General features: G+C 32.9%; 1 protein-coding gene across 3 annotated transcripts in view; it reads right to left on the reverse strand.

The window, feature by feature from the left end:
• Nucleotides 1–418: 418 nt before the first annotated feature.
• Nucleotides 419–14989, reverse strand: part of LOC145293023 (phosphatidylinositol 4-phosphate 3-kinase C2 domain-containing subunit beta-like) — a 264977-nt gene continuing 250406 nt past the window's right edge. For all 3 annotated transcript variants that reach the window (XM_080139309.1, XM_080139311.1, XM_080139310.1), the window contains 5 exons: nt 13920–14025; nt 12094–12175; nt 8152–8264; nt 4546–4671; nt 419–1375 (listed from right to left, as the gene is read on the reverse strand). In XM_080139309.1, coding sequence (XP_079995435.1) covers nt 1178–1375; nt 4546–4671; nt 8152–8264; nt 12094–12175; nt 13920–14025 — 625 coding nt within the window. In that variant the 3' untranslated portion in view covers nt 419–1177. The remainder of the gene's footprint in view (nt 1376–4545; nt 4672–8151; nt 8265–12093; nt 12176–13919; nt 14026–14989) is intronic.

Below are 14989 nucleotides of genomic sequence, written 5' to 3' on the forward strand. Positions count from 1 at the left end.
GGCTGATATGAATAAATCGGAAAGGGAGCTAACTCCTAAGTTTCCCACTTTCTTTTAATTTTTATTATATAAGAAAAAGGACAGGATTAATAAGTTGTCATATAAAGCAAAGAAAAACATTTGTCAAAATATAGAAAAAATTTTTTTAAAGAAAATTAAACTTAGAGTTATCTCCCTTATTTCTTTACATCTTTTCACGGTTTGTTTTGCCTGTTTGACAAATAAATTTGTTATAATTTACTATTTTTGATGTTTAATATTCTTTCCCAATAAACCACGGATTTAATTAAAACTAAGTTACTTAAGAGCAATGTCAAATTCCGTTGTAAGTAACAGACAACCATAAATTAGGAAATCTTGTGCTGGTTTTCCTTCAATGGAATTCTTTAACGTCACTCATTTGTTTTCCATGTTTTTTCTTTTCGGATGGATTTCTTTGAAAAGTTGTCATGTGATAATAATTCAGAAATAAATTTCTAATTTTATTTTGAATTTAAATAATATTTTTGTTTAATTCTCACGATGCGTCCACGTGGAAAGGCAATTTTAAATTATATCTGTCGCATAAATATATTTTTTCTCTCAGAGTCTTTGCGGTTTATAGTGGGGTGGGACACATGACGTGTATCCATTTTTCAAGGCACTGACTTTGTAACAAAAGTTTCAAATTATCCATGTCTTTGATTGCACAGAGAGCTTTTGATGAAATCTAAATTCAAATTTCAACACGACAAAGGAACCCATTAAAATTTCCCCCCTGTTAAATTCCGAGTCAAAGTCCAATTCAGATTTCTGTTGCAATGATCACAAGTGCACAAGCTTTTTTCATTTTCAATTTTTTGATAAAGAAAAATAAATTAAACTGATTGAAATATCATAAAGCAATGGAAAATGCATCAAACGTTTTTCATTTGTAACCGTAAAAACATAAAAATAAAGTTTTTATCCGATGATTTTGAAGTAAAACAATAAAAAAATGGACATACTTCAAACTAGAAACGGTCAATATTATTGACAAAAAAATACATCTAACGAAGAAAAAAATCTGTTCTGTTTTTATGCCATGAGAGAGATAGAGAAAATGATAGACACATGCATGCGCAGCTCCATCAATAGTCACGGCTAAGGCAATTGTGTTGATGTAGAGAGAAGTTGAAATACAGTTGAATGGATTGTGTCAAGAGATGCTGTTGTTGCTCGACATTTGTAAATTGCCAAGGCAATGCCATTCGCAATTCTCACGCGTCAAGTCAAGATTATGCAGAGGGATGTAAAGGGCCCCCATGAATTGGTTTTCTTTGAGAACGTCATGGTTCCAAACGGTCACTTGTAACGTACGATTCTTCACCTCTTTCAAAGACATTTTGTACAGCATCTGAAAAACAAAACACTTTGTGATAATCATTCTAGAGAAAAAAAGTTAAATTTTAAATCAGAAAGATTAAAGAGTCGATATCTTTTTAATAGCTGAAATAATAACATCTGGAGAGTGAGAGAGTCGGATACATCCATATAAGGAAAACCTAATAAAGAGATTGAAGAAATTCTTTATGGATTTTTCCAGTCTAAGAACCGAATACTAAATTCATTTTTTATGGAATAGGTAATTGTGGGCAGGAAGATTTGTGCGGAATGTATCAAGAGATTTCGAAAGTTTTTAAGTTAAAAGTAATTCTATACAATGAAAATAAAATTTGGTTTTGGATATGTAATTCAAACTTTTTTTTTTTTTTTTTTTTACACGAAGGAGTCTCTCCACTTATCAATGTTCAGAGGCCACTTGAGGATATGGGTTAATGAGTTTAGTAGTTAATGGGAAAATGTCATAGTAATCGTTAGTAGTGGAAATTTAGTAAATTGGATTATCTAAGGGAATGGCTCATTAAGAACTTGTTCACATTGGACTTTAAGACGACCATATTATAGTCAGTTGGAAAACAGGAAAACAGAATACCATTCCATAGATGTGCAGTTCTAAGCAAGAAGCTTTGTTCATGGAATCTACATTTAGGTTTAGGCATAGATGAATAGTGGGGGAAATTATCGAGTAGTTTTTGTGAAAGTCAGGCCAGGGGGACCATAGATTGGAGTTTGAACAAGCACTTGCGATGAAAATAACGATAAAGCAGAGATAGTCTCGCAATGCCTCTTCTGTGAGAAAGAGGTTGCAAGAAAGAGAAAAGGACATCTCCCACTAGGCTACAAAGTCTATTTTAAACTCTGTCAAGGCAGGATAAGCTGCTTCCTGCCCAGATGTGGCAACAGTACTCCATCCTTGGACTACTTGGCTCTTATACAGGTAGAGAATGGCATCAGCAGTGAGATATCTACTGGAGCGGTAGAATGATCCCATCATTTTTCCAGCAGCCTTGGCAACAGATTTGATGTACATGTTCCATCTCAGATAAGGAGTAAAGGTCAGACCTAGAAGCTTGTCAAAACACAGAGCCTCCCCAATACGATAGCCATTCATTTCATTTGATGCCAGATGGGAATCAGAGCCTTAATGATGGAATGATAGAAGCTAGGTTTTAGATGCATTAGAATTACCCAACCACTTCTTTCCCCATTGTACCACGTGATCAAGATCAAAGGAGAGACAATCAGAGAGAACTTGGTCATTTACAACCTTTGAAGTGTTGCCATAGATGGTAGTATCGTCAGCATAAATGTCTGAATGATCTTAGAATGTGATTTCGGAGATTATTGATGTAGATTAGGAAGAGAGTTGGGCCTAGAATGGCTCCCTGAGGGACTCCAGCATTAATACTGTGAGCTTCTCATTTCTGCCCATCAACCACTACTCTTACGAACCTATCAGAGAGAAATGATTTAATAATTGAAAAAACATTTCCAGCAATACCGTAACTGAAGATTTTCTGGAGTAGATCTTTATGCCATACTCTCTCAGAGGCCTTTGATATGTTAAGGGCAATTGCCCTAGATAAGAAGCATTCGTCGAGAGATTCGCTAATCTCACGAGATATAATTGTTAGCACATCTGCTCTAGATGTAGCAGAATGGAAACCATATTGCATGGCACTGAGGAGGTCATTTTTGCTCAGGTGATTGACTACTTCTCTATTTAACACAGATTCCAGCAACTTACTTATGACGCATAGGAAACTGATTGGTCTGTATTGAGAGGGAGATAAGTGATCACCTGAATTTTTAAATATGGTACATACTAATGAGGTTTTCCAGGGTGTTGGAAAGCAATTCTCCTTAAGACAACGCTTGAACAGCTTTGTAAGTATGGAAGCTAGTTCTGGTTGAAGCTTTTTGAGCGGTGTAATAGGAATGCCATCAGGGCCAGTTGCTTTACTGGAATCGAGGTTTTTGATTAGCTTGGTAATATCACACAGATATTTGTATGTTGCATATCCTGTTTTCAGACACAGAAGGAAATACTGGGGGTTGGTAGCCCTGATTACATAGGGTAGAATCAACTGCAAAGTTTTTGGCAAAGAGTTTGACTTTCTCCAATGCTGACGAGATTATCTCAAGTCCATTGATGATGGTTGGGATAGAGCACACACTTCTATTCAGGACCCTGTTTGTTATTTGCCAAAATTGGTGAGAACCAAGCCACTGCTCAGCTACTTTGGACTTGACGGACTGAGCATACAACTCTCTAATGTTCTTTATTACTCTTTTACTGTGGTTGCTTGCAGTCCTGTAGGTGACTTTAGTTTCAGTACATCTATTATGTTGGAAGCAATGGAAATAGTGATTTCTGTGCACATTCTGGTGAGAACCACGACTGGCTGTTAGGGTTTTGCTGGAATTTTTTTAAACATATGAAGCGGTCTGTACTTATAATTAACCATTAGGTCTGATACTATAGAGGACGCATTCTTTTTAAACATGGAACACAGAAGTAGATCTGATATAAATGTATGAAAGCTATCTCAGTCAGCCATAAAGTATCGATATACTGTATGATGTAGAGGTATATCAGAGGACTTATTACATTTTGTTTTTATCTTAACTGAGAGAATGGAGTGGTTGGATGATCCCAGTGGGGACAGAACGGAAGATGAACATAGCCCAGGGCAAGTTCTGAGAAAAAGGAGACTTGCATACTGCCTATCAGTGTCAGGCACGTCATGAACGATCTGAGTTAGGTCATAAGCAATGGAGAAATCAACAGAACCTCCCCTCATCATCTGTTTTGTTTGAGTGGGCTAACTATTCCACATTGTGAACATTGAAGTCTCCACAGATGTGAATGTTAGCCGAAAAATAAGCAGACAGGATGTGATCAATTTTCTCAGATATGCTTTTATAGTAACTCCGCTATTATGGGGAGGGGGAAGGGCAATAGAGGACAAATATAAACATAGTGATGGGAGCAAGTGCAATCCGAAAGCAGGTATAGGGCAATTTAGGGTCTTCTCTGGAGATGTCCCTACTACATGGAAAGCCATTTCTAACGAGAAACTTTATCATCGACAGCAAATGTAATGATAATAAATAACGTTTTTTGATATGAAATTCTAACTTGCAACGAGAAACTTTATTGTCGACAGCAAATGTACATACCACTTCATTGAAAGTCGGATGCGTTGAATGTTTGACAACTTTGGTCTTTTGTTTTGTTGACTTTTCTGGATCAGGGAGCATGTAGAGTTTGACATAGGTACTTGGTGTTTCCGTCCCAGATGAGTGCTACAAAGCATAAGAAACCATTAAAATTCTTTAAGTAATTTTGAAAAGAACAAAAAAAAAACAAACAATAATCCCAAGAATTTTGTAAAAGGGAAATTTATGACTTAAAAAAGCATACAACCACCATTAAATAAAATGTAAAACAATTTTTTAAAGGGAATAAACAAAATTAAAGAAATGAAGATGGAAAATCAATAAAACCGAAAGTGATCCAATTTTAGTAGATTTTCATTATTTTAATATTCAAAGCTGATAGAAAATTGCTTTGAATATTAAAATGATGAAAATCCATCATCATCTGATCAATTTTGGTTTTGATTATTTTAATTTCTTGGATTTTATTTATAAACTATCTAAAATAATTAATAAAAAAAAACCCAACTTACTCTTACAATTCAAATTTCTTAAAAACTTTCACTTTCGAGTTGCTTTATAAAAATACCTATGCATTTTTTTGTTTATTTATTTTTAATTCATGGCAGGAAGATGATCTCCCTCCCCCAAATCAAGTAAAACATAAAACTAACTTTTTAATAATAAACCAAAAATGAAAATAGAAAAACGAAACATCCAAAGAAAATTTATATAAAAATTATGAAGATTTTTTATGCTGTTTTACAACTGAAATTCCTTTAAAGCTTTCATTTTCGAGTTGTTTATAAAATTTGTTTTTTCAACTAGGTAGGTGCTTTTTAACAAATTATTACTAATATTTCAAATCGATTTTGAAAGTTGAAGTTATTATTTTGGTATCATTAAATTATTGTGATAATCACTCAAAGAAATTTCATCAAAGTTGAGTTTGTTTTACTGTACACATAGATTCGAAAAAGTTGTCAAAAACCAAATATATAAAAAAATAAATGTTATCAAAGACAAGATACGTTACTCTTCTACCTATCTGGAAGAGTTTTTAGTGGTTTTACTCACTTTAAAACGTGCAATCGGTTAAAAAATCATACAGTGTTTATCGATATATTTGAAAAAGACAAATGGCGGTGAGCTCTTAGTTGAATATGTTAAGTTTGGGAAAATGAGTTAAAACTAAAAAATTATACAAAATACTGTTAGAAACTCACTCAATATATGTTACCGTGACATAGGTTGACCTATATTTGGTGGGTTTCTCAGTGTTTTGTATAATTTTTTAGTTTTAACTCATTTTCCCAAACTTAACCTATTCAACTAAGAGCTCGCTATTTTTCGTCTTTTTCAAATATATCGATAAACACTGCATGACATTTTAAATCGATTACATGTTTTAAAGTGAGTAAAACCACTTTAAACTTTTAGGTAGAAGAGTAACTTATCTTGCCTTTGCTAACATTTATTTATTATATATTTGTTTTGTTTTTTAACAACTTTTTCGACTATGTGTGTATAGTAATAAAAACTCAAACATGCAGTTTGAAATGAAAGAAAAGAGTCATTTGCAATCATGTATTAGGAGGATGCACGCAATTTGCAAATAACTTGATGCAAGTGAGAGATGTCTGGATGAGAGAAAAGAGGCCAAACAAGAAATATCTCTGACTTTGGATGTGGCTACTAGAATTTCATTTCTCTACAAAAAAAAAAGTGCCTCATTAAACAAAAGTTCATGTTGAGAGATAGGGCTTTCAAAAAGTAATAGGTTTTCAAATAAGAGGTTCTCCACTGTGGTCATGACCTACTGCCAAAAATAATGCCATTTTGTGTGGTTGCTGACTGGTCATTATCTCTAGTGGGCAGTTTCCGAATGATTGAACGGGGCTGAGCTGCGAGGCGAGAAGGGTGTGGTCAGTTCTGGTGATCAGCTGAGAGTAACTGAGAAGATTGGGCATCTAGGATTTCCAGTCGAAAATACATATATTCTAGTAACAGGAGCAAATGAGAAAAGTTGTCTCTCTGGGTATCTGACAGTCAGTTTATTTTTCTGGGATCCGATAGTAAGTTGGATTTGTGCATCTTTCAGACAGAGATCTGCCCTTAGGCTCTAAACTCTTGGACTTTTGTTTTGATTTGGTTGCACTAAGATTTCTTATTTGCAAGTATGTTATTCAAAAAAAAAAAAAAAAAAGCAACCCTCATTATAACTTCGAAAAGAAAAAAAAAACCCAAAACTTTGTTACTTGTTTTAAATGGGAATTGCGATTTTATTTGGAGAAAGAATTAAACATTTCATCCAGTGTAACCTGTGATCTTCTTTAGGAGCATTTTTTCAAACTCGAGAACACATACAGAATTTTAAAATGAGTTTTCTTGTTTTGTTTTATATATGGGGTAGATTATTCTCATTCCATCAACCACGGCCAGGTAGAAATATTAATTCATGTTATCCATAATATTTATGGCTTGTAGTAAGGATTGATCCTTCAAATTTCAGAAAACGATCACTTAAAACTGATGATTAATCAAATTTTTAACTATTATGCTATGCCTTCCTTTTCAAAAATCAGCAATTCTAGAAGTAGTAATATTAAACATCTAGACATGATTACATTTAAAGTTCCCAAAACGAATACAAAAATTGTCCAGATTGATTAATGGTCTAATGATTAAGGACATTCATTAATGACCAGTTCTAAATAACAGTCTTCTGGAGGTTGAAGGTTTAATCCTTACTGCAGGCAATAATAACAAATATAAATTAATACTTTTAGCCATTTATGACTGACAGAATGAGTACAATTTACCTACTCCTCTGGATTACATAAAAGACCCAGTTTGAAATTTTGTACAGGTTTCAGAGTTCACCATAATGACTTAAGTGTGATTAGAAGGTTTAAAAAAGATGCACCTGAAGAAAGTTGGAGGTTACTATGAATAAATAATCAATTGTAAACTATTCAACACTTCTCTAATTGGATTGTTAACTATTCTGCACTTCCAACTCACAATTTCTGGAGTTAAATTAAACATGCTGCTGTTAAAACTCGCTACTTCAAAATTCAAAACATTGTTGTTAAAATTCGCCACACTGCTGTAAAATAACTATTGTTATTTCAAAATTCAAAACACTGCTATTAAAACTTGCTACTTCAAAATCTGACACATTACTGTTAAAACTCACTACCCCAAAATCTGACACACTGCGATCAAAACTTGCTACTTCAAAATCCGAATTAGCTCAACCTCTAAAAAACAAGCTTTTTATTCAAACCAGCAGCATCTCATTTGCATTTAAAGTGACAAAAAATCTGGTTACTTCATGAGATCACCAGTATATAAATAGAAACAGTAGCCACATTTTTTTCTCTTTTTAAAATTATTTTTGTCTGCTACCGAACACTAAAGGCTGCACAAAATCAGGTCTAAAGTAATTTTTAAGGCATTTAATCACAATTATATCAACCAAAACGCTGTCCATGTAACAACAAAAACAAAATCATATTCCAAATTATCCAAATTAATGCCAATGGTTTTAACCAATGAAATTTCGATGATCATTAGTGAAAAATATGATGGTCATTCAATATAATGTATGTAAAAGTGACTTACCAGATCTCGTGCATGCATGATCATCACTTGAAGATGTTCTTTCTGGTACTGAATAGAGAGTTTGATGTCACCTTTAATTCCTGAGCCGCGTCGAAGCAAACGATCAGGTGTGGCTGAGAAAGAATCACAGATAGAAATAAACAACATGTTTTGAGGCAAAAAAATTGAAAACTGCTAAATTTTAAAACATTTTTCATTTAATATATAATATTATGTCAGTTGGATTTTTTAATTTAGACCTAAATAGTATTGTATCTGTCACAGCAACATTTGATTCTGTCTAGCCATTTTGTCTTTTTTTCCATTTCAGCTTTCCTCATTTATAATACCAAAATATCTTTCACTTTTGTTTTGTTTTGTTTGAAAAACAAAAATATTTCAACTGAAAAATACATAAACCTGGTACATACGCATTGTTAAGTAAGCCATCAGAGCAACAAATCCTTATCTTCAAATAGATATCGTGCACCCAAAGTGTGCTCAACAGTTGCTGCCAAGGATGATGATGAGATTCTCTACATTTTATCTACAAAGAACAGCTTCAAAGATTAAAGTTCTCACTTGAATGACAATGGATGTAACGCGATCTAATTTTGGTATCCAGCATCATTGATGGGAATGTAGAGCTATTTTTAGAGGATCTTTTTCGCCCCAAAACCTAGTTGGAACCTGTGCAATCATCCACAATTGTTGTCGTCACAAAAGAAAGGCAATGTTTTTTGCTTTAGCTCCCTGAAACAGCCAGAGTTAAATAAAAAAAACATACCTTATTTGTTTTAAATAAAATTCACACATGAAGTCATATTGACGGTTGACAATAAGATAAATTAATTAACACGTAGCCATTTTTAGTTTTACACAGACACAGAGCAGACCGTCTGTATTTATTTATAAGATGAGACAAAAGAGCAAGTACACATAGACACTTGTTTATATAAAACGAAGGGAAGCAACTCTAAATTACTCAACCGCTTATATTATTAAAAAAATGACACATCATCACAAACCCATACATGGACAATGACTGCCAACTCATCAAATATCTCAACCATCGTTTTGTTGTGTTCATTAACAGAGTCACCCTCTTAGAATTTAAGAGAATGTAATTTTCACCTTAACGCTAATTTGTTAGCCAACGTTTTCTTTTGAAATTGATCAGCCAATTTCTTCCATATGATCATGGGGTCAGTTAGATGCCAAATTAAATATAAGAGTGATGTTTTCATTGAGAGAACGATTGTGGCTAACGCACAGTCTTTCCTTAGTATATACATTGTGTGTGCTTGTATACCAAGGTTCTTTTAGGGAACAAATTCTGATCCATTTATAATTCTCCAAACACCATCTTTCATTGAACTTTCCATGTTGGATAATTAATTCCATCAAGTAGTGGCACAAGAACGCAAAGTTTTGCAGCCATAATTATTATTTGTTATAAACAACAATTTTTTTTTTTTTTTTATCACAACCAAAAATTCCAAAGTTCAAATGTGTTTTATTTATTTTTTTTTTTTTTTTTTTGTTATCGTCGATATCTTGATGCTGGTCATATAACCATTGATTAACATTTGGTAGTCAATTATGAATTTAATTAAAAAAAAAAAAAAAACACTTTGCTTACTTTAAATAAAATTCACATGTGAAGTCATATCGACGGTTGACAAAAAGATAAATAAATTAATACGTGGCCATTTTTAGTTTTACGCAGACACAGAGCAGACCGTCTGTATTTATTTACATGGTGAGACAAAGAGAGAGAGTACCTATTTACTATGCCTCCCCACGGGACAGAGTTAGACACCAGGGTCGTTTTTTAATGTGGAGAAAAGGTACAAAAATAAAAATTATCTCAGTCGTGAAGGATTTCTCCTCCACCGAAAAAGAACAAGAAATGGAAGTGCAGCAACTGAAGAACAGATACTACACTTTGATCTTGACCAAATGTAAACACTCGTTTATATAAAAACAAAGGGGAGTAACTCTAAATTACTCAAAAACTTATATCATTAAAAAAAAATGACATGTCCATCACAAACCCATACATGGACAATGGGGAGCAACTCTTTACCCAGTTAAAGAGAGACAACTGTTGCAGTTTTCACAGCATCAAAACCAGACTAACATTGACAAATTTCCAATACAGAGGTCATGATGATGCCTACAATATCCTAGTTTAAAGTCATTTTGGACAAATATTCAGACAGTATATAGATGCAATATCTTCTGTCTTTTTTAAAATGGTGTGCTGCACTTTGCTATTTGGTGCTTGTTAAGATAAAGTTGATAAATCGCTTTATTGAATATGTCGTTTTAATCAAAATCAACAGTACTTACTTATGTCGAAAATATTAATACATCCAAAAATTGCAAAAATTCATTGAGTTGAACAACTGCTATTGTGTTTTCAGTAAAAAAAAAAAAAAGAAAAAAAAAGAAAGTCTATCACTATAAGGCTAAATTGTTGGTTGCCATTACAGTGACGAAAAGAGATAAATATGTCCTCTGTATTCGCAATCTTCAAGGTGTTCAAATCTAGGGAAATGCCATTCTCCCCCCCAATTTTCCATAAAAATTACTTTTAACTATAATTAATTTTCTACTCAATAAATTTTTATAATTTTTGGATATATTACTATTTTCGACATGACAAGTACTGTTATTTTTGCTTAAAACCACATATTTAAAAAAAATCGATCTGTCGACTATCTTAACAAGTACCTGCTATTTTTTGCTAATAAAATTGATTGATTGAACACCAACATATCGATATCATTCTAATGCATTTCTCTCCTTTTCTCCAAGATTGACACAAGGTTGTAATGATGGCAAACATTTCGGAAATGATTGAGTCTGGTTAGATCAGAAAAGTCCAATGCAAAATCTTTGGCTCTGTGACTGGCAGTCTTTTTCTGCTTTCTTTGTTGGAAACCAGTACACAATTATATATATGCCAACGACATTCACTCTAAGCAAGTTGAACCAACTTCCTCCAAAGGAGAGTGTCAAGGGAATATTAAATTCACAAGTCATCTTTAGTCGCATGTATATTCAGATCAGGGAAAATGACAATGTTAGTTTCTTTTTGCAGTTCTTGCAGGGAAGTGTCGTTGTCCTCCTACATATAGTGCCTGGTATTCCCAAATGGTCACCCATCTGGTACTGACTAGGTTCAATATTGCTTAACTTGGATGGTCTGACGAGAACTGGTATCTTAACAAGATTATGCTGTGTATTCGGTACACAGTGCCATACAAGGAAACATGACATAGTACAGTTCGGTAGATCTTGATCTCAAACCTAATAAAAATATTTTTTAAGAGTAGTATGATTAGTAGAACAAACATGTGTCTTTATTATCCTCTGTATAAGCATGTCAAACCAAATTATAATTGAATCGGTTATCATGAAGTAAATCGACAAACATTCAGGCGATATATAGTTACATGATTTTATACATGACTTGCACTTTAATAATCTATATATCTATAAAAGTGAGAATGTGTGTGTGAGGACACTTCTCAACCTATATACTCAACAATTCTTTATCTACAGACTTGAAAATTGGTATATAAGGTATTCAGACATGTGAAAAACGTTTTAATCGGTTTTCATCTGGAAAGAAGGGCTATTAAAGGGTCAAAATTTAAAAAAAATTGGTACTGGGGAGGAGGTTAGCGGATGTTTATCTGTTTGTTAACTCTTTGACAAGGTTTGAAAACACTTTAAGGAACGTGTCAAGCTGGTCTAATGGTTATTGTGCTTGATTGAACTCACTCTTTAGGTTTTGGCTTCGACCTTAGCTTGAGTTTTTTTTTTTTTTGTTACTTACAAAAAGTGAACTGTTTAGAAAAACAATAACCGTACACAAATGTCTCAGATGATTGAAAAAAAAAAAATTAAGATGGCAACGATTTTGAATAATGCAATGTTGAGATAACTTACAACGCATTTCCATTTCCATATTCATGACGTCTCTTTGTTCGTCTCTCAGCAAAGGATGGAAAAAGGTGTAGACAAGATCACACTGAAAGAACAATGAAGAATAAAAGAGTTGCATTAGAGGAAAACAGCCCTCTCCACGCCAAAAGAAAAAGTGCGATTAAAGATGTAGGGGAGGGGAACACAACTTTCATAGAATTTTCTTTTTTTTCATGTACTTTATAATAATAAACAAAAATAATCTTCTTTTTTTTTTCAAAGTTTTGAGACAAAGATTTGTATTTTAATTACATTTTGGTTAACGTGGCTTCTACTCTTTTTCTTGATACAATGGATAAAGCTACTGAGTGACAATCAGTTTTAATTGACAATCTTCTGAAAATTGAAGGTTCAATCCTCGCTACAGGCAAGACTAAGAATAAAACAGAAATTACTGAACACTTCTAACAAGTCCTGGCTAACAGAACAAGAACAATATACACTTATATATTAAATAAACGGTTCAGTTCAAAATTCCATATAGATTTCAGAGTCTGAAAAGATGCACCTGAAGAAGGTCGGATTTTGCATCTACCATCATTGTGAAAATTCAAGATGAGAATAGTAGTCCAAAAATTAATGTTTTTAGTTTTAAATTCATTTTCATAAAAAAATAAATATTTGCAATTTTGTTAAAAATCTTATATGCAAACAATAAGACAGTTATTTTGGACAAATTTGTTTTTTTACAAATATTTCTCTTCTTGGTTTTCTTTTTAAAATGTGAAAAAGAATTAAAATTGAAATTTTTTTTTTTTTTGTCATTTCTTTTTAAACAAAAAACAATTGTTAGCTAAGTTATTAAAATCCATTTCTTTTAGTTATTCTAAGAAACTATAACAAAAGTTGGAATTCTGAGATCATTGCTGAAGAGAGCAAGAAGCTAAACAAATAGTGTTAGTATAGAAATTGAAAAGTGATGAAATTGAAAGCAATAAATGTAACACTGTTTAATATCTGCCAGTGACATAACCTTGATCACATTGAGAGTGAAAGAAACAGGATACTATATCCAGGCAGCTATAGAGCAAAACAGAGACGCTACCTGTATAAGCAGAAGAATAACATCCAGTGGCCATAACAAAACAAGAATGCCACCTGAATAAGTGGAAACTAAGTCTGGTGGCTACAACAAAAACAAAGTGATCATTTGCACAAAATGGAATGAAATGTTAAACAATATACAACTGGAAGGAGACATGGCTACAGGAAGTTGCATAGGTGACATGTCAGAAAGGGCATACCCACATCGGGTTAAACAGGCAACCTGCAGGAAGGGGTATAGTTGTTTGGTGATGCATGGATGTTGTTCAATTGATTCTATTCTTCACTGAGGATAGAGCAACTGGCTAGAGTACCTGAGGTTTTGTCCCTCATCAATACATGGCATTAAATTATTAAATTGAATATACAAGTACTAGTTATGTAAGAAATAAGTCAGGGTTTATGTATTTTTAAATGAGTTCAAAGTAGAATTGTGATGGTAGTTGTGACCCAACGGGTCAGCAGTATATCTAATAATATTATATTTTTATGCACAAGTGTTTATTATAACAGAAAGTTATAGAAAGTGTTTAGGACGTAAACACCTGATCATGTGAAAAAAAAAAAAAAAAAGAGTAAAAGTAGACAGAAACGAAAAACAAAAATCGAAATTTAAAAAAAAAAAAACACAAAATTAATCAAAATTTAAATGTAATTATTTTTATCAATTCCCTAAAATATGAATGATATTCATGTTTTGTTTACGAATTATTTAAATTAATCAATTGAAATAGAAGAGTTTTTACCTCTGAGATTTCTTGAGCTTTTAACAACATTTCCCTTAAAAAGCTACTGATTTCCGCCTTCCTGATAAGAGCCACGGCCCTGATATGACTGCGACCAAATACAACCCTGCAATGGAAATACAAAATATTGCAAAAAGAAACATTCTCAAAGTTTGATTTAAAAAAAAAAAAAAAATGAAGGAATTTCTTTTTCAGAAGAAAAACAAAATTAATTTTTTAAAATCAATAAAACTAACATTTAATTTAAAAATATATAACGACAAAACTACTTCACCATGGACTACAACATGGTTATCTTCAAGTTCAATGTCAACAAATACTTGCTGAGCTATCCTCTTAAATAATCAAATTCTACTCATTTCCAATCCTCTCATCCAACCAACAATATCATTAATTGTTATCCTCAAGTAGTTTTTCGCTTTGGTAAGTGGCGATTCATTAGTGTGCGTGTGTGTGAGAGACAATACGTCCTGGTTGAAAAATTCCAAAAGGGTATTTATCCCCAGAACGCATCGTACAATAAATAAAAAAATGATGTACATGCCAGCCGTAAAATTATCACAACCAAGTTGCACCTACCCAGATTCTGGACAGTACTTCCGTCGTGAAATGTTCTTATGAGATTCACTGCAATACCAGGCAATGAATAATGGAACAACACGGTTATATATATATATTATATGCATATCATTTATTGTGCATTAAGAGGAAATAGTAATAAAAAGAAAACATGCAGACAGTGTCCAACGGGTCAAAAAGGGGGGGGGCAACACTAAAGAAAATTGTTCAGATAAACATAGCCTCTTTTCTTTCCTTCCCTTTTCTTTTTATCCTTTCTTTTTTTTTCATGTGGAAAAATGGTTGAGTCATATGAGGCAGTAGAAATTATTTAAAGTAAAAAAAAACCCACTTCAGTCCAGCAAGTCGACGCTTGTGAAATATGGAGGGAGGGGGGGATATTGAACAATACTTAACTGTGAGGACGTGCATTCAACCGATGGTTAGGTATCCACAAAAAAAAAAAAAAAAAAAAAAAACGATGTTAAACTTCTTTAAAAAAATCGGAAAAA

The sequence above is a fragment of the Euprymna scolopes genome, chromosome 14 (assembly GCF_053919585.1).
Source record: "Euprymna scolopes isolate OS-2025 chromosome 14, ASM5391958v1, whole genome shotgun sequence".
NCBI lineage: Eukaryota > Metazoa > Mollusca > Cephalopoda > Sepiida > Sepiolidae > Euprymna > Euprymna scolopes.